The sequence below is a fragment of the Ranitomeya variabilis genome, chromosome 8, assembly GCF_051348905.1.
Source record: "Ranitomeya variabilis isolate aRanVar5 chromosome 8, aRanVar5.hap1, whole genome shotgun sequence".
NCBI lineage: Eukaryota > Metazoa > Chordata > Amphibia > Anura > Dendrobatidae > Ranitomeya > Ranitomeya variabilis.
In genome coordinates, this window is record NC_135239.1 from 205,402,696 (window position 1) to 205,426,308 (window position 23,613).

General features: G+C 44.5%; 3 protein-coding genes across 6 annotated transcripts in view; 1 reads left to right on the top strand and 2 right to left on the bottom strand.

Annotated features, from left to right (window-relative positions):
• The window catches only part of NDUFAF3 (NADH:ubiquinone oxidoreductase complex assembly factor 3), a 67,105-nt gene extending 62,807 nt beyond the window's left edge, over positions 1–4,298 (bottom strand). The window contains exon 1 of the mRNA XM_077276471.1: positions 4,174–4,298. Coding sequence (XP_077132586.1) covers positions 4,174–4,183 — 10 coding nt within the window. The 5' untranslated portion in view covers positions 4,184–4,298. The remainder of the gene's footprint in view (positions 1–4,173) is intronic.
• Positions 4,118–16,619, top strand: DALRD3 (DALR anticodon binding domain containing 3). 4 transcript variants are annotated; one of them, XM_077276464.1, is made up of 13 exons: positions 4,118–4,370; positions 5,399–5,691; positions 5,795–6,060; positions 6,491–6,549; positions 6,635–6,748; positions 7,660–7,730; positions 8,869–8,927; positions 10,922–11,004; positions 14,101–14,224; positions 14,302–14,360; positions 14,529–14,642; positions 15,919–15,987; positions 16,079–16,619. In XM_077276464.1, exons 1-13 carry the CDS (start codon positions 4,182–4,184, stop codon positions 16,196–16,198), a joined length of 1,620 nt encoding a protein of 539 aa, XP_077132579.1. In that variant the 5' UTR covers positions 4,118–4,181; the 3' UTR covers positions 16,199–16,619. The 4 variants fall into 4 exon arrangements, with proteins under 4 accessions (XP_077132579.1, XP_077132582.1, XP_077132581.1 ...); XM_077276467.1 differs by having other exon boundaries at positions 4,149–4,370; positions 7,663–7,730; XM_077276466.1 differs by having other exon boundaries at positions 4,149–4,370; positions 6,638–6,748.
• Positions 16,620–18,285: 1,666 nt separating this feature from the next.
• On the bottom strand, positions 18,286–22,772 carry LOC143788605 (uncharacterized). Its single transcript, XM_077278395.1, has 3 exons — positions 21,986–22,772; positions 21,244–21,352; positions 18,286–18,860 (listed from the first exon to the last, which is right to left on the bottom strand). Exons 1-3 carry the CDS (start codon positions 22,202–22,204, stop codon positions 18,349–18,351), a joined length of 840 nt encoding a protein of 279 aa, XP_077134510.1. The 5' UTR covers positions 22,205–22,772; the 3' UTR covers positions 18,286–18,348.
• Positions 22,773–23,613: the final 841 nt, after the last annotated feature.

The window sequence follows — 23,613 nt, forward strand, 5'->3', positions numbered from 1 at the left end:
AGGGCCACATAGACCTGTAGCCGGCCCTGCTCTCACCCAAGGGCCACATAGACCTGGAGCCGGCCCTGCTCTCACCCAAGGGCCACATAGACCTGGAGCCGGCCCTGCTCTCATCCAAGGGCCACATAGACCTGGAGCCGGCCCTGCTCTCATCCAAGGGCCACATAGACCTGGAGCCGGCCCTGCTGTCACCCAAGGGCCACATAGACCTGTAGCCGGCCCTGCTGTCACCCAAGGGCCACATAGATCTGGAGCCGGCCCTGCTCTCACCCAAGGGCCACATAGACCTGGAGGCGGCCCTGCTGTCACCCAAGGGCCACATAGACCTGTAGCCGGCCCTGCTCTCACCCTGGGACACATAGACCTGTAGCCGGCCCTGCTCTCACCCTGGGACACATAGACCTGGAGCTGGCCCTGCTCTCACCCAGGGATCACATAGACCTGGAGCCGGCCCTGATCTCACCCAAGGGCCACATAGACCTGGAGCCGGCCCTGCTGTCACCCAAGGGCCACATAGTCCTGGAGCCGACCCTGCTGTCACCCAAGGGCCACATAGTCCTGGAGCCGGCCCTGCTCTCACCCTGGGACACATAGACCTGCAGCGGCCCTTGTTCAAGAAGTGGATAACACATCAGGCCTAAAAAATAACTGGAAGCTGAACACATCCCCCCATCCATACCTCCCAACCGTCCCGATTTCAGCGTGACAGTCCCGCTTTGGCACCGGGGTCCCGCTGTCCCGCTTCGGGCATTTAAAATCCCGAATTTGCGGCCGCCGGTGAAGCCCCGCCCACTTCCGGGACGTAGAGAGAGCCCGATTAGGTTTGTGGCTGTTTTTTTTTTCTTATACATGCTGGGTCTCCTCCCGACCGATCCCTCCCCCGCCCCCGCCCCCGCCCCCGCCCCCTGTGTGTGCGGCGCTGCCACGCTGAGGAAGAGAGCCAGCAGCGATCAAGATGAGAGGTCAGCGACTCACTACCTGAGGTGTGTGCACAGAGCTCTGGCGTCTCCTGCTCTTAGCTGCTATCCCGGCAGAGAAGGAGAGACGGGGGAGGTGCCGGGACAGTGCAGAGCTGTGAGCAGCCGGAGAAACTGAAGAGCTGCACATGGACAGATCAGCCGCCCCTGCACCACAGAGGAGATTGTGTGTGTGTGTGATGTGTGTGTGTGTGTGAGATGTGTGATGCTGCATTTGTGTGTGTGTCATGTGTGTATGAGGTATCTGGTGTGTGTGATGGCTGCGTGTGTGTGTGTGTGATGGCTGCATGTGTGTGTGATGGCTGCGTGTGTGTGTGTGATGGCTGGGTGTGTGTGTGTGTGTGATGGCTGAGTGTGTGTGTGTGATGGCTGGGTGTGTGTGTGTGTGTGATGGCTGGGTGTGTGTGTGTGTGATGGCTGGGTGTGTGTGATGGCTGGGTGTGTGTGATGGCTGCATGTGTGTGATGGCTGCGTGTGTGTGTGTGTGATGGCTGCGTGTGTGTGTGATGGCTGCGTGTGTGTGTGATGGCTGCGTGTGTGTGTGTGATGGCTGCGTGTGTGTGATGGCTGCGTGTGTGTGATGACTGCGTGTGTGTGTGTGATGACTGCGTGTGTGTGTGATGGCTGCGTGTGTGTGTGTGATGGCTGCGTGTGTGTGTGATGACTGCGTGTGTGTGTGATGGCTGCATGTGTGATGCATTTGTGTCAAAGCTGCATGTGTTTGTGAGCTGCGTTTGTGATGCTGCGTGTGTATGTGTGATACTGTGTGTGTGTGATGCTGCATGTGTGTGAGCTGCGTGCGTGTGTGAGCTGTGTGTGTGTGAGCTACGTGCCTGTATGTCATTATACAGTATGGAGAACTGTGGCCATAATACAGTATGGAGCATCATGTGGGGTCATTATACAGTATGGAGCATCATGTGCAGTCATTATACAGTATGGAGCATCATGTGCGGTCATTATACAATATGGAGCATCATGTGCAGCCAGTATACAGTATGGAGCATCATGTGTGGTCATTATACAATATGGAGCATCATGTGCAGTCATTATACAGTAAGGAGCATCATGTGCAGCCAGTATACAGTATGGAGCATCATGTGCGGTCATTATACAATATGGAGCATCATGTGTGGCCATTATACAGTATGGAGCATCATGTGTGTTCATTATACAGTATGGAGCATCATGTGCAGCCAGTATACAGTATGGAGCATCATGTGCGGTCATTATACAATATGGAGCATCATGTGCAGTCATTATACAGTATGGAGCATCATGTGCAGCCAGTATACAGTATGGAGCATCATGTGCAGTCATTATACAGTATGGAGCATCATGTGCGGTCATTATACAGTATGGAGCATCATGTGCGGCCAGTATACAGTATGGAGCATCATGTGCGGTCATTATACAGTATGGAGCATCATGTGCGGTCATTATACAATATGGAGCATCATGTGTGGCCATTATACAGTATGGAGCATCATGTGTGTTCATTATACAGTATGGAGCATCATGTGCAGCCAGTATACAGTATGGAGCATCATGTGCGGTCATTATACAATATGGAGCATCATGTGCAGTCATTATACAGTATGGAGCATCATGTGCAGCCAGTATACAGTATGGAGCATCATGTGCGGTCATTATACAGTATGGAGCATCATGTGCGGTCATTATACAGTATGGAGCATCATGTGCGGCCAGTATACAGTATGGAGCATCATGTGCGGTCATTATACAGTATGGAGCATCATGTGCGGTCATTATACAATATGGAGCATCATGTGTGGCCATTATACAGTATGGAGCATCATGTGTGTTCATTATACAGTATGGAGCATCATATGCAGCCAGTATACAGTATGGAGCATCATGTGCGGTCATTATACAATATGGAGCATCATGTGCAGCCAGTATACAGTATGGAGCATCATGTGCGGTCATTATACAATATGGGGCATCATGTGCGGTCATTATACAGTATGGAGCATCATGTGCGGTCATTATACAGTATGGAGCATCATGTGCGTTCATTATACAGTATGGAGCATCATGTGCGGCCATTATACAGTATGCATGCGGTCATTATACAGTATGGAGCGTCATGTGTGTTCATTATACAGTATGAAGCATCATGTGCAGTCATTATACAGTATGGAGCATCATGTGTGGTCATTATACAGTATGGAGCATCATGTGCGGCCATTATACAGTATGGAGCATCATGTGCGGTCATTATACAGTATGGAGCATCATGTGCGGCCATTATACAGTATGGAGCATCATGTGCGGTCATTATACAGTATGGAGCATCATGTGCGGTCAGTATACAGTATGGAGCATCATGTGCGGTCATTATACAGTATGGAGCGTCATGTGTGTTCATTATACAGTATGGAGCATCATGTGCGGTCATTATACAGTATGGAGCGTCATGTGTGTTCATTATACAGTATGGAGCATCATGTGCGGTCATTATACAGTATGGAGCATCATGTGCGGTCATTATACAGTATGGAGCGTCATGTGTGTTCATTATACAGTATGGAGCGTCATGTGTGGCCATTATACAGTATGGGGCATCATGTGTGGTCATTATACAGTATGGAGCACTGTGTGGCCATATTTTTTTGTTTATAACTATTGTATATGAAACAGTGTGATCAGCAGTGCTAAATGGGTGTGCTTGGGACGTGGATATGGGTGTGACTAATTATGAATGGGTGTGGTCAGAGGCGTGGCCTAAAATTTGCCGCGGCGCGCTTCGCGCGCCGCAAACTTTGTCCCTCTTTCCCATCTTCAAAAGTTGGGAGGTATGCCCATCTCAGGGATAAGTCCCCATGCTACACACATAGCGTTTCCAATTCAATTTCTCAATAGCACAAGGAGCAGCAATAATAGTGAATGAATTCACTAGGTCCGCCACCTTATTTTCACAATTAGTGGGGTCAAATTTTCGTGGAACCCCTCCAATCAGACATTCATGGGTGACTAATTCCTAAGCAGCCTCTCTGCACGCTCTCTCGCTGACATGCGCACTGTGGAGTCAGAAAAGTGTGTAAAGTAAACGCAACAGATTTGATAGCAAAAAAATAAAAGCGACGTCACATCCTGCCACAGGCCTTTGGTGCTACACATATTTTGTTCCGTATGACAAATAGGTAAGGAAAGAAGGGTTCCGGTATCTTACATTCCGGCATGGAGGCAGAGCCCTGCGGTTCCGGACCAGTGTGGGTATCGGAGGCCCTGCGGATCCTGGGTGACGCGCTGGTGGGCTCCTGTGCGCCCTCCACTGTATGGTTCAAAGAAAGCAGCCAGAAGAACCTGAGGAGCAGAGACTTCCTAGTGCCCCGGGGAGCGCTGAAGAGAAGCTTCCCGGATGGAGAGGTGCGTGCAGGTCACATGGCTGTCATCGGCTCCCGGCTGCGGCTTGTTTATCAGTTACTGGTGGATGCAGATTTCTGTGTCACATGAGGAGACATTTGTGTGATCAGAGCTGCGCTGTGCACTGAAAGTCGTGAAACGTTTTGGAATTTAAAATTGACTTCAATGGAGGGGAAAGACCCGCGACTCCATCAGATTGTGCGACCCCATCAGATTGTGTGACCCCGTGCAGCCTGATTCCACCTTATTGTAATGTGTTGTGCCGTCTGCGGAGTGTGTCGGTGTATCTAAACACAGCATATGTGATACCGCTGCACCAGTGTATCTAAACCCAGCATATGTGATACCGCTGCACCAGTGTATCCAAGCCTATCCTATATGATACCGCTGCACCAGTGTATCTAAGCCTATCCTATATGATACCGCTGCACCAGTGTATCTAAGCCTATCCTATATGATACCGCTGCACCAGTGTATCTAAGCCTATCCTATATGATACCGCTGCACCAGTGTATCTAAGCCTATCTAATGTGATACAGCTGCACCAGTGTATCTAAGCCCATCCTATATGATACCGCTGCACCAGTGTATCTAAGCCTATCCTATATGATACAGCTGCATTGTATCTAGGCCTATCCTATATGATACTGCTGCACCATTGTATCTAAGACTATCCTATATGATACCGCTTCACCAGTGTATCTAAGCCTATCCTATATGATACTGCTGCACAGTGTATCTAAGCCTATCCTATATGATACAGCAGCACCATTGTATCTAAGCCTGTCCTATATGATACCGCTGCACCATTGTATCTAATCCTATATGATACAGCTGCATTGTATCTAAGCCTATCCTATATGATACTGCTGCACAGTGTATCTAAGCCTATCCTATATGATACCAGTGTATCTAAGCCTATCTAATGTGATACTTCGAAGTCTGTGTATCTAAGCCCATCCCATGCAATGCCGTGTATCTGGCAGTTCTTGTAATGACTTGTCCTTTACTTCTTTTCTTGGATTTTCCAGGTGCCTGCGGATCTTGTACAGTCGCTGACGTCTCTGGCCGCCCCGGTGAAGACATGTCTGCAGTCTGAGGCCGGACTTGTCGTTCAGTTGGACAGACCTGCCGTTTTCCGTCGCGTTCTCCAAGACTTCTCTCCGTATCTCCAACCTCTTCCCTCTGTAGATGATGGACAGGACATTGTGATCCTGAACTGTGCCCCGCTGCACGGCTGTAGGAGCCTGGACACGCTGCGGCTGAGCCACCTGAGAGCTGTCCTAGTAGCCGATCACCTGGCCAAAGTCCTCACCTTAAAGGGGTCAGTTCATCCCTTATACTCCATTCCCATCTGGAGCTGAATTCAGCACTGGGTTTCCACCTGCAGGAGCTCATAACCTGCAATTTTTGTATTTATTTTTTAGAAAACAAGTATCCCTGGTCCCTGCCAGGCTCTGTAAGGAGGTGGATGAATTCCTGAGTCATCTGGGGATCTCCTGGCCTTGTTCAGACGATGCAGCATCTCTAGAAGATACTGTTTCAAGTTTTAAGGACTTCTTAAGGGACTATATCCAAGATGATAGACATGTGGACTCTGCACCTGGTGTACTCTGTGTGCTACTCAAAAACTGGGCAGAGAAGCACAACATATGCCTGCGAGGATATGACCCGAATCTAGACTTCTTTACTGGTAAACCAGAATCAGATTAGAGCCTCATAAGGGGGACTTCACCGCTTTATTAAAATGTGGTCCATATTGCTTTATCACCTAATGTAACAATTTGTTTAGCTGTGATTGCAGTACCAGGCACTGCCAGTAGGAGTCTCCCTTTTTAATTCAGCTCATATTGAACTTTATGTTGTTGTGACATCTGCTGGTCGTACGGAGTACTGCAACCACAACCAACAATGTAATAAGCACCATTGTGTTATATATATATATATACTAGATGGTGGCCCGATTCTAACGCATCGGGAATTCTAGAATATGCATGTCCACGTAGTATATTGCCCAGTCACGTAATATATTGCCCAGCCACGTAATATATATTACGCACATAATATAATCTCTTAGAACCCAGTATGTCTGCCAAACCTCTCACAATAATTTCCTTATGTAGTGGATGAAGATGATCTACAGCATGTGGCAAGGTTGCAGAGATCAGTCTTGGAGGCAATGGTAAGTAATGATACAAGCTTCCTCTAGATGCCCTGTTCTTACCATTCTGAATATTCTCATAATTAAGATTTTTGCACATTTTCAGCAGACATTCCATGGTATGGTGTTACACATCGTCAGTAGCGAGGAAGAGTTCCATCAGCAGAAACTGGACCTTCTCTGGAGGTTGATAGTACCCAGCAATGGAGATGTCACTCAGGTACTCACAAATCAAAGATTATTACCCTCTAAAGATGAACAACATGGATGCCGCAGCAGACTTATCACTTGCTCCCCAAGAGGCCCCATATATTCAGCCACAGTGACTTTGAGTCCCGGGTACAATGCCCCCATAAGTGCCAGCACAACTTTATCTAAGATTTTGCTATGTGTGATATGTTGATGCCCGATTCTCACAAGTTATTGGCTGAAAGTAATGGAGAGTCTAGATTATCAAGGTGGGGTTCACCTGAGCACCCAATGAGGGCTCTTGTGTAGAGTTTTATATTCCGCGCTACCTAAGTGCCCCTTTTGTAATTTATTTTCCATCCAGATGAAATACAGAAAAAAATGAAACTTGCTGTTGTGCTGGGAGCTTTAGTTCGGCTACAGCTTGCAAAGAACTACAGACGTGAGCAATACTTGTGTTCTGTCTTCTATAGAAATGTCTATTCTGGAGGCACAGGGTTAATTTGAGCTGGGGATGAGACACTTCCTGCAGTTACAGCTCCTGATCCTGCTCTGAGATTACAGGGGCTCAGTTTCCTGAGTCAAGTCAGCCCTGTATAATACTGTAGTAGAGCAGACCAGGAAATGTGGATTGTGAGGATGTGTACAGATGTTCCCACATATTACCAGGACCTGGTATACAGGGAATTCCCATAGAGAGGGATAGCATGCACTAGTAGGGGTCTCGCTGTTCACCAGTCACTGCTGTTTGCACAGCTGCAATGTCTACTGTTATCCTGAGGCCGTGTGAAATAACCCTTAGTGTCTCAGACTGTACTGTCCATCCCTCATGCTTTACACTGCAGCTCTGCTCAGCAAATTAGGACAAACTCAATAAAAGGGATTAGGGTTCAGTTGCTCCTGTGTATCATAGATCTGATGTTACTGTTGCTTATTTTCCAGAAGCATCTGATATGTGGTCCTGTAAATGCGCTCAACTCTGCAACACGCATCGGCTGCTCTCAGTACTTTCAGTAAGTTCTTCTAAAGTGATGTGTTGAGGACACACTATCATTACAGATCAGTGTTACTACCTCACCTCACCTCTCCTGTCTGTGTATATCCGGTAATGGTGGTCCTGTAATAAGGGGATAATCCATCTATGGCTGAGAAAAATGTATACAGTCTGCCCTCTGGTGGTGGCAAAAAGTAGTTCAGATTTTCACAGGTACACTATATGGAGAAAAGTGTAACCCCAAACCCCCCCCTCCAGGAGCTCTTCTGAGCTTCCGTTCTACATCCATAGACATTAATATGGAGTCACGCTTCAGCAGATATAGAACGGCTCCGCTCTTCTGGGAAGGATTTCCACAAGATTTTGGAGGCGTTTGTGGGAATTTTTGCTCTTTCACCCAGAAGAGAATTCATGAGGTCAAACCCTGATTTTGAGGAGAGGCCTGACTCACAATCTCTGGTCTAATTAATCCCAAAGGTGTTGGATGGGGCTGAGTCAAGGCCCTGTGCTGTCGCTCATGTTCTTCCACCAAACCCCCTATGTCTGTGGGCACAGTCATCGGGAGCAAAAAAGGGTCTTCCCGAACTGTTCCCACAAAGCTGGAGGCTACAATTGTCCACAATGTCTTGTGCTGAAGCAATAAGATTTCCCTTTACTGGAACTAAGGCTGAGGCTGACCCTGATAACAGCCCATAGCTTTATCCCCCTCCGCCATCTGTACAGGGGGCACAATGCAGTCAGGGGGTGACATCCTCCTGGAATCACCAAACCCAGACTCCTCCATCAGACGCCAGATAGAGAAGTGCGATCCGTCAATGCACAGAACACGTCCCCTCCAGAGTCCAGTGGTGGCGACTTTACACAACTCCATCCAATGCTCAGTATTGTGCTTGGTGATGTACGGCTGCATGCAGCTCCCGGCGGAGAGCAGTATTTGTGCTTATGTTGAGAACGGATTTCAGTGGTCAATACATGTGGTCCTATACTTTTCTCCACACAGTGTATATGCGTTGGGGAACAGAAGGATGGACGCTCTGCAGCTTGCTAAGGGAGTGCTGCACATTATTTAAAATGCTATTTTTTTTCCAGATCTATATTATTAACATGGCGACTAATTGCTGTATCTCATGGTCATTCTTTCCAATTGTTTTCCCCAGGCTGCGGAAATCTCAGATGCTGGAAGCATCAGTCATGAAATATGGGGAAAGTGTTCAAGGTTGTAAACGATGCATTTTTCCTCTTTGTAAGCCCGCATTCACACGTATATTTCCTTTCTTAAATCCATCAAAAACAGACAGTTTATCTCTCGCATCAACAGTCTTCCATCCATTTTTTTATTACTTTTTTAAAAACTGAAGGTGTAAACTTTCATTTATTCATTGGATCAGTTATGTCGGATGAGACACCGATGCGTCACTGTAGTACAAAGGTTAATTAGTTTTATACGGAGCGCCATAGACTTCAGTGGTCGAGTATGATTCACAAAACCGATGAGAATAGGACACGCTCCGAGTCTCACGGATTGGAAATATGGATCCGTGTTTAAAACTGGTGCGAGTATGGATGAATGACTCTCTCCGGGTCACTGTTCTGTCTGTTTATAGAATGGACTAGATGGTGGCCCGATTCTAACGCATCGGGTATTCTAGTATATGTATGCTCACGTAGTATATTGCCCAGCGACGTAGTATATTGCCCAGCGACGTAGTATATTGCCCAGCCACGTAGTATATTGCCCAGCCACGTAGTATATTGCCCAGCCACGTAGTATATTGCCCAGCCACGTAGTATATTGCCCAGCCACGTAGTATATTGCCCAGCCACGTAGTATATTGCCCAGCCAGGTAGTATATTGCCCAGTCACGTAGTATATTGTCCAGAGCCACGTAGTATATTGTCCAGCCACGTAGTATATTGCCCAGCCACGTAGTATATTGCCCAGCCAGGTAGTATATTGCCCAGTCACGTAGTATATTGTCCAGAGCCACGTAGTATATTGCCCAGCCACGTAGTATATTACCCAGCCACGTAGTATATTGCCCAGCCAGGTAGTATATTGCCCAGTCACGTAGTATATTGTCCAGAGCCACGTAGTATATTGCCCAGCCACGTAGTATATTGCCCAGCCACGTAGTATATTGCCCAGCCAGGTAGTATATTGCCCAGTCACGTAGTATATTGTCCAGAGCCACGTAGTATATTGCCCAGCCACGTAGTATATTGCCCAGCCACGTAGTATATTGCCCAGCCACGTAGTATATTGCACAGTCACGTAGTATATTGCCCAGTGACGTAGCCCATTGTCAAGCTACGTAGTATATTGCCCAGTCATGTAAGTGACAGGTTAAAAAATAAAAAAATAAACATACTCACCTTCCGATCCGAAGTCCCCTTGTAGTGCGTACATACTCACCATACTGTAGTTCTGTCGCCTGTGCTGCGCGGTACAGGCTGCAGCTTGAGGTCCTTGGGTGTGCTGACGCCGCGGTCACATGACCGTGACGTCACGGCAGGTCCTGTTCGCGCAGGCGCACGGCCTGTGATGACGCCGCGGTCACATGACCGTGACGTCATGGCAGGTCCTTCTGCCATGCGCTAAGTGGTACCGGAATCTACTGCTTGCACAGAGCGGGTACTGGAGGGTGGCGAGGAGCGGGCAAGGCATCGGAAGGTGAGTATATAATGATTTTTAATTTTTTACAACATTAGATCCTTTTACTATTGACGCTGCATAGGCTGCGTCAATAGTAAATCTTGGTCACACAGGGTTAATAGCGGCGGTAACGGAGTGCGTTACCCGCGGCATAACGCAGTCCGTTACCGCTGCCATTAACCCTGTGTGAGCGGAGGGGTGTATGCGGGCGCCGGGCAGTGAGTGCGGGGAGTAAGGAGCAGCCATTTTCTTCCGGACTGTGCGCGTTGCTGATTGGTCGCGGCAGCCATGACAGGCAGCTGCCGAGACCAATCAGCGAACGAATAACCGTTACAGACAGAAGGACAGACGGAAGTGCCCTTAGACAATTATATAGTAGATGTGTGAATGCAGCCGAACGTTTAGTTATCACATCTGTATCTTACATAGAGAGACTTCTGTGCAACATTAGCTCTGCAGGCGACGGCTTGTAACGTCCAGCAATCAGAGAGCTGTTTACTGATGATGTCATCTGTCGATGTGTGATGTCACGGCTCATGTCCTTGTTTTATGTCTAGGTGAGAGCTGGGAGGAAATGATCAACTCTCTGACCTCAGCTGCAGTCAAGTTTGAGTTAATGGCAACTCCTCATCGCTCTCAGGTAATATAGTCCTGGAAAGCATTATATGTATGTGTGCATGTGTAAATATATAATAAGCTACAGTGCCTTGCAAAAGTATTCGGGCCCCCTGGAACTTTTTCAACCTTTTCCCACATATCATGCTTTAAACATAAAGATACCAAATGTAAATTTTTGGTGAAGAATCAACAACACGTGGAACACAATTGTGAAGTTGAACGAAATTTATTGGTGGTTTTAAATTTTTGTGGAAATTCAAAAACTGAAACGTGGGGCGTGCAAGATTATTCGTCCCCTGTAACTTTAATACTTTGTTGCGCTGCCTTTTGCTGTGATTACAAGTCTCTTGGGGTAGGTCTCTATCAGTTTTGTACATCGAGAGACTGAAATTCTCGCCCATTCTTCCTTGGCAAACAGCTCGAGCTCAGTGAGGTTTGATGGAGATCGTTTGTGATCAGCAGTTTTCTGCTCTTTCCACAGATTCTCGGTTGGATTGAGGTCTGGACTCTGACTTGGCCATTCTAACACCTGGACACGTTTATTTGTGAACCATTCCATTGTAGATTTTGCTTCATGTTTGGGATCATTGTCTTGTTGGAAGACAAATCTCCGTCCCAGTCTCAGGTCTTTTGCAGACTCCAACAGGTTTTCTTCAAGAATGGTCCTGTATTTGGCTCTATCCATCTTCCCATCAATTTTAACCATCTTCCCTGTCCCTGCTGAAGAAAAGCAGGCCCAAACCATGATGCTGCCACCACCATGTCTGACAGTGGGGATGGTGTGTTCAGGGTGATGATGAGCTGTGTTGCATTTACGCCAAACATATCGTTTGGCATTGTTGTCAAAAAGTTCGATTTTGGTTTCATCTGACCAGAGCACCTTCTTCCACGTTTGGTGTCTCCCAGGTGGCCTGTTGCAAACTTTAAACGACACTTTTTATGGATATCTTTGAGAAATGGCTTTCTTCTTGCCACTCTTCCATAAAGGCCAGATTTGTGCAGTGTGTGACTGATTGTTGTCCTATGGACAGACTGTCCCACCTCAGCTGTAGATCTCTGCAGTTCATCCAGAGTGATCATGGGCCTCTTGGCTGCATCTCTGATCAGTCTTCTCCTTGTTTGAGATGAAAGTTTAGAGGGACGGCCGGGTCTTGGTAGATTTGCAGTGGTATGATACTCCTTCCATTTCAATATGATCTCTTGCACAGTGCTCCTTGGGATGTTTAAAGTTTTGGAAATCGTTTTGTATCCAAATCCGGCTTTAAACTTCTCCACAACAGTATCACAGACCTGCCTGTTGTGTTCCTTGGTCTTCATGATGCTCTCTGTGCTTCAAACAGAACCCTGAGACTATCACAGAGCAGGTGCATTTATACGGAGACTTGATTACACACAGGTGGATTATATTTATCATCATTAGGCATTTAGGACAACATTGGATCATTCAGAGATCCACAATGAACTTCTGCACTGAAAGTAAAGGGGCCGAATAATATTGCACGCCCCATTTTTCATTCTTTGAATTTCCACAAAAATTTTAAATAACCAATAAATTTATTTCAACTTCATAATTGTGTTCCACTTGTTGTTGATTCTTCACCCAAAATGTACATTTGGTATCTTTATGTTTGAAGCATGATATGTGGGAAAAGCTTGAAAAGTTCCAGGGAGCCGAATACTTTCGCAATGCACTGTACGCCAGTGGAGAGTTCTGCTCTGCCTATTATTCTGCTGCTGTCCTTGGAGTTGTCCCTGGAAAGCCACAGCTTTGACACAGGAGAAGAAAGGGAAGATGGATCAGGATCGGACTACACAGTATTTGTTTGTAGTCTATATCTATGGAGACGCATAGATCTGGTTTGTGAAAGTGTTAATTTTTTTCATGAAAAGAGAGCAGGGGTTGCTCTTCATAATGAGGTCTGTATTAAATTTCAGCACTTGGGACTTTAGGGACTGCAAAAATGGTGACTACAGCTACATACAGTGCGTCCATGGCGGAGGAATACCTCCATAGTGGTGTATGCGGACATTCCTCACCCATGAGCACTTTCTAGGTACATGCTTGGGGGTGAACAGAAATAAGTGGGACAAGCAGAAAGAAAAACCTAATTCCAGTCTGGTATGTTATCCATTCTACCACATTAAGTGGAACCTATGTAATAAAGCTATCTCCACTATGGTACTAATATTAAAAATAAATTTTATTAAGCATAATGTTAAAGACACAATAGAATAAAATTACTACATGAAAGAAAGTGCAGAAACCAATAGTAGGGACTATGCTGCCATAGGAGATTGCAGGATAATACAAGCTGAATATAGCATATATTAATGACAGATGCCTATGTTCTGATACGGGAGTTCATGGATGAGAAGCTACCTGGTTCACCAGGACAAAGCTACATACTGAAATATCCTAAATCAGACTCCTCAAAATGCATGGCATGTGTAATTGATAGTAAAAGTATATTACCTTGCTGCTTGTATACTGCAATGGCCCCGGCGTCCCGCTGCCCCGACGCGCGTTTCGCGTTCGCTTCTTCTGGAGGCGTGTCACACGCCTCCAGAAGAAGCGAACGCGAAACGCGCGTCGGGGCAGCGGGACGCCGGGGCCATTGCAGTATACAAGCAGCAAGGTAATATACTTTTACTATCAATTACACATGCCATGCATTTTGAGGAGTCTGATTTAGGATATTTCAGTATGTAGCTTTGTCCTGGTGAACCAGGTAGCTTCTCATCCATGAACTCCCGTATCAGAACATAGGCATCTGTCATTAATATATGCTATATTCAGCTTGTATTATCCTGCAATCTCCTATGGCAGCATAGTCCCTACTATTGGTTTCTGCACTTTCTTTCATGTAGTAATTTTATTCTATTGTGTCTTTAACATTATGCTTAATAAAATTTATTTTTAATATTAGTACCATAGTGGAGATAGCTTTATTACATAGGTTCCACTTAATGTGGTAGGTTGGTTTGATGGTACGTATACCCTTCGTTTGGAAGGGATTTGTTTTTTCATTAACAAACAGCAATTACATGTGAATACATGTTATCCATTCTGTAGTCATAAATTACAATTAAATTTTTTTTTTGATCGTTTCCCATGAAGGTGACCCTGAACTTGGAGGAGGCCAACATCACAACCAAGGGAACAAAAAGTGGAGCATTTGTGATGTATAACTGCGCCCGTCTGGCCACCATGTTTGCCAGCTATAAAGGTGCTGTCAGTCAAGGTACTGTATCTGTCAGCTACTTGTGGGCAGCAGGTGGGTGACTGTTCGGGCTATAAAAGATATCCTTCTTTTGTCAGGCACCTATCCAGAGTTCCCACCAGCTGCAGATCTCAACTACTCCAGTCTACGGGAAGAGGTGAGAGAGCGCTACTCCATATGCCATCAAAGAAATTGGCGCCCCCTGGTGTTTATTATTTGTCTGACAAGTCATTTATAGGGAGCAGAAGTTGTAAAGCAAAGATCATGTTCTGTTTTGGACGGTTGCCTGTTAGGGCTGGAACACAACTTCTGTTTCATCACACAGGGAGAATGGCTCCTTCTCTTTAATTATGTCATGATGTTCCCAGAGGTGCTCCGCCAGTCGGCACAGATGTCAGCGAGCTCCCCCGGGATCCGGGTCACAGCCAACACCGAGGCGGTAAGATATCTACTGGCCTGGCTTACTATGAAAGCAACCAGGACCCTGACAAATGCATAGAGATGTAGTAGGGCTGAATTTGTCATATGAATCTGGCTCTGCTGTACCTGGGACTTATGGTAAGACCTAAATTACTTTCACAAAAGAATTTCAAACATATTCTTTAATGTAACTGTAGATTTGATGCTTTAGTGGCTAGGCCATCCTTTACGGGCGCTCCTGCAAGGGGCGGCCATAGGTACAAAGTCATCGGCACAGGGAAGCGGTGGTTCACACCGCCGAGCCCCCACTGTGACGGGTCACTTGGAAGCACGAGGGCCAGATGAGCGAGAGGCAAGTGGAGGCCACTAGGCAGAGTGACTATACATGATAAATGCACGGTCACTTTTCAGGATTTTTTTTCTCATCTACAGCATACACTGTAAATGTCATAATAAATGCAATGCCCACCTCTGGTACCCGCACCCATCACCAGAATGTGAGGCCCCCTGCAGGGATTCAGGCAGAGGAAGATGTGTCTGCAATGCTTTACTGCAATAGCAATTATGGAAACAGCCGCGCATGCTTAAAGGTTAATTCCCCAAAATGGTATGTTATCCCTATATGTAGGATAGGGGATTAATTACTGGTTGCTGCAGCTCTGACCTGTGGGACCCCCCTGAATGGGGCTGTGGATCCCACATTAGCATTCTGCAGAGCCCTGTCTTGAATGGATCTAAGGTGCGTATGGTCAGCTAGGACTGCTGGGAAAGTGGAGTACAGCAATCTGCTTTTTTCTGGAAGTCCCATAGACAGTGAATAGAGCGGAGGTCAAGAATGCACCATCCTCAAAGTCTGGTTCCTGCAATTTAGATCTTTGGAGGGCCCTGAAGTTGGATCCCCAAATTTCGGGAATCACTCATTAATTACATGTTTCAATAACTTCCATAGAAGTGAATGGAGATATCTACATGCATTGTCACCTCCTAAGGACTCATGCAGATGTTTGTGAAATTTGGGCCTAGCATGGACTGTCAGTGGGTCTCCCGACCCGTGTGTGTCCGCCTCATAGGCATTTAGCGGGAGATCTGCACACAGTCCATGCTTGGATCGAGCGTCACAGACGTCTGGACGAGCCTCGTTACTGGGACTGTGGCATCATCAGGGTGTGATGGAAGGTTTATATTTTTGCAATAGCTGATAAGCCCTTAATTGGGTCAGAGCATCTTTACAGCTGCACAACATCCCAGTTATCAGGGCCGATATTGTTAGACATTGACTACTGGTTTTATTTCAGGTGTGTAAATTCCTTGTCCGCCTCAGTATGGACTTCAGCTGTTACTACAACAGGGTGCACATTTTAGGGGTGAGTGATATCACACTGCTTTATCTACAGATAGCTTTTTTTTTTCAGTTTGCAGTTCAGTAAAACAAGTTTCATGATTTTTTTTTTGCAGGAGCCGCTACCTCATCTCTTCTGTCAGATGTTTGCTCGCTTGCAGCTGATGAAAGCCGTTCAGAGTGTTCTGCATTCGGCGTTAAAGACGCTTCACATTTTACCACTAACCCAGATATAGGACTGAAGATCAGACAACATGGGGCTGATGCATTCATGGACTCGCTATGGTTGTGGCTTTAGCCTGTACACCTGGGGAACAAGTGGTCTTACGAGGAGGAATGATAAGACAGACATTAAAAGAAATGTTGTAACCAGCAAATGAGTCGGGGGTGACGCCATAATACTCATCCAATTTCCCCATGGAAGTAAGCAGTGTCCAATAAGTTTGCCAGATACTTATCTTACTCTTCTCACCCTGAAATATTCCAGAGATCTATCTAATGTGAAGCGTAGTGAGAGACTATGGCTGATTGGGGAGAAATATGTAAATATTGTCAATATCCCAGATTTAACATTTATTGGAAATTATCATCCATAATAACAATGGCAAAAGCTGATAAAATGCACTTTACATCGAAGATAATAAAGTGCTTTTATTTAAGAAAGATGTGGTCTTACTTTACTCGTGTAGCTGATAAATGTACTGTATGTATGAGGTATACATCATAGTGGACTACTTACATCTAAGGAATAGGAATCAAAAGTTATTCAACAATTTAACTGCTATGATACTGCTCCCTATGTACAAAAAAATAACTACAATACTGCCCCTATATACAAGAATATAACTGTTATAATACTGCTCCTATGTACAAGAATATAACTACTATATTACTGCCCCTATGTACAAGAATATAACTACTATAATACTGCTCCTATGTACAAGAATATAACTACTATAATACTGCCCCTATGTACAAGAATATAACTACTATAATACTGCCCCATATGTACAAGAATATAACTACTATAATACTGCTCCTATGTACAAGAATATAACTACTATAATACTGCCCCCTATGTACAAGAATATAACTACTATAATACTGCCCCTATGTACAAGAATATAACTACTATAATACTGATCCTATATACAAGAATATAACTACTATAATACTGCTCCCTATGTACAAGCATATAACTACTATAATACTGCCCCTATGTACAGGAATATAACTACTATAATACTGCTCCTATGTACAAGAATATAACTACTATAATACTGCTCATATGTACAAGAATATAACTACTATAATACTGCCCCTATGTACAAGAATATAACTACTATAATACTGCTCCTATGTATAATAATATAACTACTATAATACTGCTCCTATGTACAAGAATATAACTACTATAATACTGCTCCTATGTACAAGAATATAACTACTATAATACTGCTCCTATGTACAAGAATATAACTACTATAATACTGCCCCTCTGTACAAGAATATAACTACTATAATACTGCCCCTATGTACAAGAATATAACTACTATAATACTGCTCCTATGTATAATAATATAACTACTATAATACTGCTCCTCTGTACAAGAATATAACTACTATAATACTGCCCCTCTGTACAAGAATATAACTACTATAATACTGCCCCTCTGTACAAGAATATAACTACTATAATACTGCTCCTATGTATAATAATATAACTACTATAATACTGCTCCTATGTACAAGAATATAACTACTATAATACTGCCCCTCTGTACAAGAATATAACTACTATAATACTGCCCCTCTGTACAAGAATATAACTACTATAATACTGCCCCTCTGTACAAGAATATAACTACTATAATACTGCCCCTATGTACAAGAATATAACTACTATAATACTGCTCCTATGTATAATAATATAACTACTATAATACTGCTCCTATGTACAAGAATATAACTACTATAATACTGCTCCTATGTACAAGAACATAACTACTATAATACTGCTCCCTATATACAAGAATATAACTACTATAATACTGCCCCTATGTACAAGAATATAACTACTATAATACTGCCCCTATGTACAAGAATATAACTACTATAATACTGCTCCTATGTACAAGAATATAACTACTATAATACTGCTCCTATGTACAAGAACATAACTACTATAATACTGCTCCCTATATACAAGAATATAACTACTATAATACTGCCCCTATGTACAAGAATATAACTACTATAATACTGCCCCCTATATACAAGAATATAACTACTATAATACTGCCCCTATGTACAAGAATATAATACTGCCCCATTACATGAAGTGACATTGTACATTAATTCACCACAGGACACATTTATAGCCGGTTTATTGCAGTTGTCTCATTACCATATACACGTATTTCTGCCGCTGGAGCCAGTGTTGAGGACCCTGATGTTGAGGTAACTCAAAGAATGAAAAGCTGAAGTTGCGGCTGAAGTTGAGCTCGGTGACTGCAGGGACCGGAGGTAATTTTAGATGATGGAATTTATTAAAGGACCGTCTCTTGGTCACTCCGTTTCGGCCCCGGAGTTTAGCTCTGCCATTACCCTTGTCTTTGTATGGTGGCTCTTCAGAGGGGCTTGCTTTGGGGCTCCAGTTGTCCTTGTTGGCAGACTCCCTCTGGCTTTGCGGGCACTCAGCCATGTTGTCAGGGCACGTCTTTGGAGATGGGATGCTGTGAAGGAGACATGTCAGCGAGGTCTCTGAAGGAGACGCTCTGACCCATGGTGACATATCACTGGCAGTGATGGGCTGAGGTTTCTGCTTCCGGCTGGTTGGTGACGCCTTCACAATGGGGGTGAGGATCGTATTCTTGCCAGTATCTCGGACACTTACAGCTGGAGAATAGAGTAATATTAGGTCTAAGAACAAGAAACATTCAGATTTGTATGTTTATATCCGCCATTATACAAGATCCCATAATAGATGGACTCTGTCCTGTGGCGCACAGCAGAGGACCTAAATCACTTTCTTTAAAAATAACCTTAGAAAAATCAATTCACCCACGCCGGCCACAGGAACGTAATCTGTCTGTAACCGCAGGATTACAGGTAGTGGGGGGTATTTATTGTGGCAGGAAGAGGAGATGGATCTTTTATTTGTGTACGTGAAGTAGAGGGGGTCTTTCCCTGCTCCTGCGTTCCTATCTACAGGTATAACAGGCAAGCATTTCATTTTGGACAGGCAAACCAGTTGATAAAGGCAGGAGCAGTGTATGAAAGGGAAGTGAGGGGAAAGGAATTTACAGCACCCATGGTGCTGGCAGAATGCTGATGAAAAGAAACTGGAAAGTTACAGAGCAGCAAGACCATGCTGAACTACAGAATCATGTTAATGCAGCAGCCTTCATAAGAGACTTCTAAGAGCATGCTGAAACATTCAGGATATTCTAAGGATGTATGTGAAGTTTCTATGCAAAAACAAACCCTAAAGACAGGGAGGGGATTAAATGATCAAAGATAGATACCTAAATGTAATGGAGGTAAATGGCAACGGGCAAAGGAGATGGCTTTTTTTTTTTCTACACTCCTCAACTTTGAAACTACAACACCAAGAAGGAAAAGGTGTGGGGTTATGGAAGTCACAAAATGGACAGACAGGTTACTGATCGGCACATGATAAAGCGACTCGTGCAGAAATCCCGGCACTTCCGGCCTCGGCTGCTATCTGTCAGGTTATTAAGGATTGAGGGATGTTCTGCGCTGAAGGCACTTAGACAAATCATCCAGATCCGTGCATATGCCTCCTGACTGTTTTGTGTCTGAAGCCTTAGTCTTGGCAGTATAGAATAGATCAATTGTGGAACCAGTGGTGTGGCCATTTCTCCAGAGTCCCAGGAGCTGATTCTCAACACGACACTATGCCACATGTTGCTGGTGCTACTGTGAGCAGCCTGCATGGCCTAAACGTGGTACCATGGCTGCAGCGTTTGTCTCGTAACAAGCACATCCGGGACGTGACTTGTTGGCAATTTTAATGGGTGCTGCCAGCAGTGGATTTTGATGATTCCACAACATTTCCTTCTTGGTGTTGCAGTTTCAGTGTTGAGGACTGTAATTAGGGTAGTAAATAAATGAGATTAGTGAGAGTCCAGCACCCTCACTGCAGACTGAAATACAGAGTATACAGCCCCAGAGAAGCACAACGCCATACACATAATGTAGTGCTCGTTCTCAGGTGCTACAGTTTACATCACATTCACTTCAATAGGAAGTGAGCTGCAGCACCTGAGAGCGGCCACTACCCCGTGTACGTCGGTCTGGTGTCCTGGCTCTATACACTTTGTATTTCAGGACCTGCAGTTTATCGTGGGGGTGCCAAGTGTGTGACACCCATGGATCTCATATTGACCTATTCTAAGGATGGGCCATCAGTATGAATGTCCTAGACATCCCCTTTAATAACAAGGTAAAAAATATAGTTATAGCTCAATGGTTTATTTCCAGTCATAGACCTGAAAAACTGTGCACTTCTAAACTGTTCCTACGGTAACAAAAAAAATGTAATTGTAAAAAATGGGGTTATATTAGGCAGTATTGTGAGAAAAAATAAAGTTTCTTCTACTCGTCACTATTAATAAGGACGCTAACTTATATTTTCTAGTTTAGCCTTCATTCATTTCCGAGTCTTAGAATTCTGTATTCTATCAGATACCTGACACCGGCAGCAGCCACGAGATCAGTGAAGCCTCCACCATTACAGCTGGTGATAAAAGAGCAGGTGGCTAAACGTGGATTTAATGTGCGTAAATTAGACTATAAATCTGGCATCGGGCGTAGGCACCTTTCATGTATTTTTCGTAGATTGCCCTATAATGAGAGGGGCAGCGCGATTACCGCCCCCTGACATATAATATGTAAACCATCGCACCAAGGGGCGACACTGACACCCACCATAACGTGCCAAGTGCAGTGGAGCCAGGCTTTGTACTGGACACCCCCCTTCATTATCTGAACTTGCCATTTACAGACATTGGCAAGTGCCGGTGCTTTTCTTATGCAGCAGATGGAAGATCACAGCTGGCGGTGCCCGGCACACCCTAATGAGGGCGCAATTGTGGTCGGAGCCAGACAAACCTTTGAGAGTGGCGTAAAGTCATGCTTGACTGGTTACATTTCCATGCCCCCAACAGCTGCATTTAAAAGCCCAACATCTCCCCACGGAAGCGTGTCATAGGCAAAGATGCCCGCCCGACCCATATGCCGCCTGCACAGCCCATACCTGTGACCTTTCCTGCTCCTTTCTTGATTAACGGCAAAGCAGATAGTCTTCCTCTGTCAGCCGCACGTTCATTTAATGCAATGTCCGGGCATCTGGCATCGGCTGGTATCTGGGATAGAAGATAATACTATGAGTGTGACTTGGTCCATGTAACTCATCACATTGCAATGTCTTATAGGGGATGTCTCATCTTATTTAATGGGTAAATTCGCAAAGTGCTTGTAACAACAAACAACCTCATTGCCGAGGTATTCTAGACAAGGTGCGTGCTCTTGCAAGCTGTTTGCAAATACTGCTCTGAAGCTGGATAGATGGCGGGATCCTGCCAGTGTCGTTACCCAGCACTACTCCCATGCAGCAGAGGTAACGTTGCCTCTGCTAGCAGCATCAGCGAAGTTTGGACTAGCCCTTCATCCATGCCACTGCCCTGAACAGGCAATCACCAGGAGGGCACTGCCCCTTGGCAGGCAGGAATCCAGGAGGCAGGGTGAGTGCATTTATGAAAATAGAACCCGGAAAAAAACCCTATAAAAGACTATTCCCCCCCCCCCCAAATATTAGGGAAATCTGGGCCAGACTAACTTGGGCAATGATAAGCGTGCATCCAGGATTACCTCCAACAAAGAGAACTAGGAAACGGCATGATAGTAGAGGGCGACTCCACCACCACCCGTCTCTCCTCCATTAGAGGGGACTACCAAAAATCAAGATTAATATTATTACACATGAAAAATCTATTTACCTTCTGTAGCAAGTTCTCCCGCCGAGCTCCTTTGTTCTTGCAATCACCCAGGCTTCTTGGAGACGAAGCTGGAGAATGTGCTGTCCTTAGACAAAGCCTGGGGGTCAATGGTGCCACACGTGTGCCACCTTCAGCCTCATGACCCGGCACCATCACTGTCACTCTCTTAGCGTTTCCTCTATCGGACCTCCATTTCTTGGAGATATTATTTTGGTGCATTGCAGAAGGTGGATTCTGGTCTGTTTTGGTCTTCAGAAGACGCAAGCAAATAGTTCAGCATTTTGGGGTCATTGCTGAGAAAAGTGTCCAATGCTCTGCATGGACAACTATCCAAGTTCAATGTCCAAGTGTCACTGGTGAACCATGGAGGATTCTGCTGAGGGCTCAGATCAACAGAAATGAATTATTCATTAAGACTCTTGGGTTGGGAGTAGATCAGCCTTTCATGGGTGGCAAATACTCAATAATTCAGGCTGGCATTGACAATGCACATTTGTATCCATTATAAAAGCTGTCAAGAGAGCAACAGCCAGTCAATGAGAACCCGAGGATCGGATTCAGGTCCACATACAAAGACAAGCTCAGGGCTCCTGCTGTAAAGGTCACGTACCTGTTTCCATGAAATCCCCAGAATGTAAAAGTACTATAGAATTCTGACAATACAGACATTTCTTTAGTACCAAAGGCAGCACTATATACAAGAATATAACTACTATAATACTGCTCCTATGTACAAGAATATAACTGCTATAATACTGCCCCCTATATACAAGAATAACTACTATAATACTGCCCCTATGTACAAGAATATAACTACTATAATACTGCCTCCTATGTACAAGAATATAACTACTATAATACTGCTCCTATGTACAAGAATATAACTACTATAATACTGCCCCTATATACAAGAATATAACTACTATAATACTGCTCCTATGTACAAGAATATAACTACTATAATACTGCTCCTATGTACAAGAATATAACTACTATAATACTGCCCCTATGTACAAGAATATAACTACTATAATACTTACTGCCCCTATGTACAGGAATATAACTACTATAATACTGCCCCCTATGTACAAGAATAGAACTACTATAATACTGCCCCTATGTACAAGAATAGAACTGCTATAATACTACTCCTATGTACAAGAATATAACTACTATAATACTGCCCCTATGTACAAGAATATAACTACTATAATACTGCTCCTATATACAAGAATGTAACTACTATAATACTGCTCCTATGTGCAAGAATATAGCTACTATAATACTGCTCCTATGTACAAGAATATAACTATAATACTGCCCCCCTATGTACAAGAATATAACTACTATAATACCGCTCCTATGTACAAGAATATAACTACTATAATACTGCCCCTATGTACAAGAATATAACTACTATAATACTGCTCCTATGTACAAGAATATAACTACTATAATACTGCCCCTATGTACAAGAATATAACTACTATAATACTGCCCCTATGTACAAGAATATAACTAAAATACTGCTCCTATGTACAGGAATATAACTACTATAATACTGCTCCTATGTACAAGAATATAACTACTATAATACTGCTCCTATGTACAAGAATATAACTACTATA

Bases quoted from the DNA above. Each gene is read 5' to 3' on its own strand.
- DALRD3 (XM_077276464.1), top strand. From the start codon at position 4,182: ATGGAGGCAGAGCCCTGCGGTTCCGGACCAGTGTGGGTATCGGAGGCC. The intron at 5,692-5,794 runs GTCAGTTCATCC...TTTATTTTTTAG, and splicing joins AAAGTCCTCACCTTAAAGGG to AAAACAAGTATCCCTGGTCC. The intron at 6,550-6,634 runs GTAAGTAATGAT...GCACATTTTCAG, and splicing joins GATCAGTCTTGGAGGCAATG to CAGACATTCCATGGTATGGT.
- LOC143788605 (XM_077278395.1), bottom strand. From the start codon at position 22,204: ATGCACCAAAATAATATCTCCAAGAAATGGAGGTCCGATAGAGGAAAC. The intron at 21,353-21,985 runs GTAAATAGATTT...CTTCTATCCCAG, and splicing joins GGGAGAACTTGCTACAGAAG to ATACCAGCCGATGCCAGATG. The intron at 18,861-21,243 runs GTATGGGCTGTG...TCTATTCTCCAG, and splicing joins AGGAGCAGGAAAGGTCACAG to CTGTAAGTGTCCGAGATACT.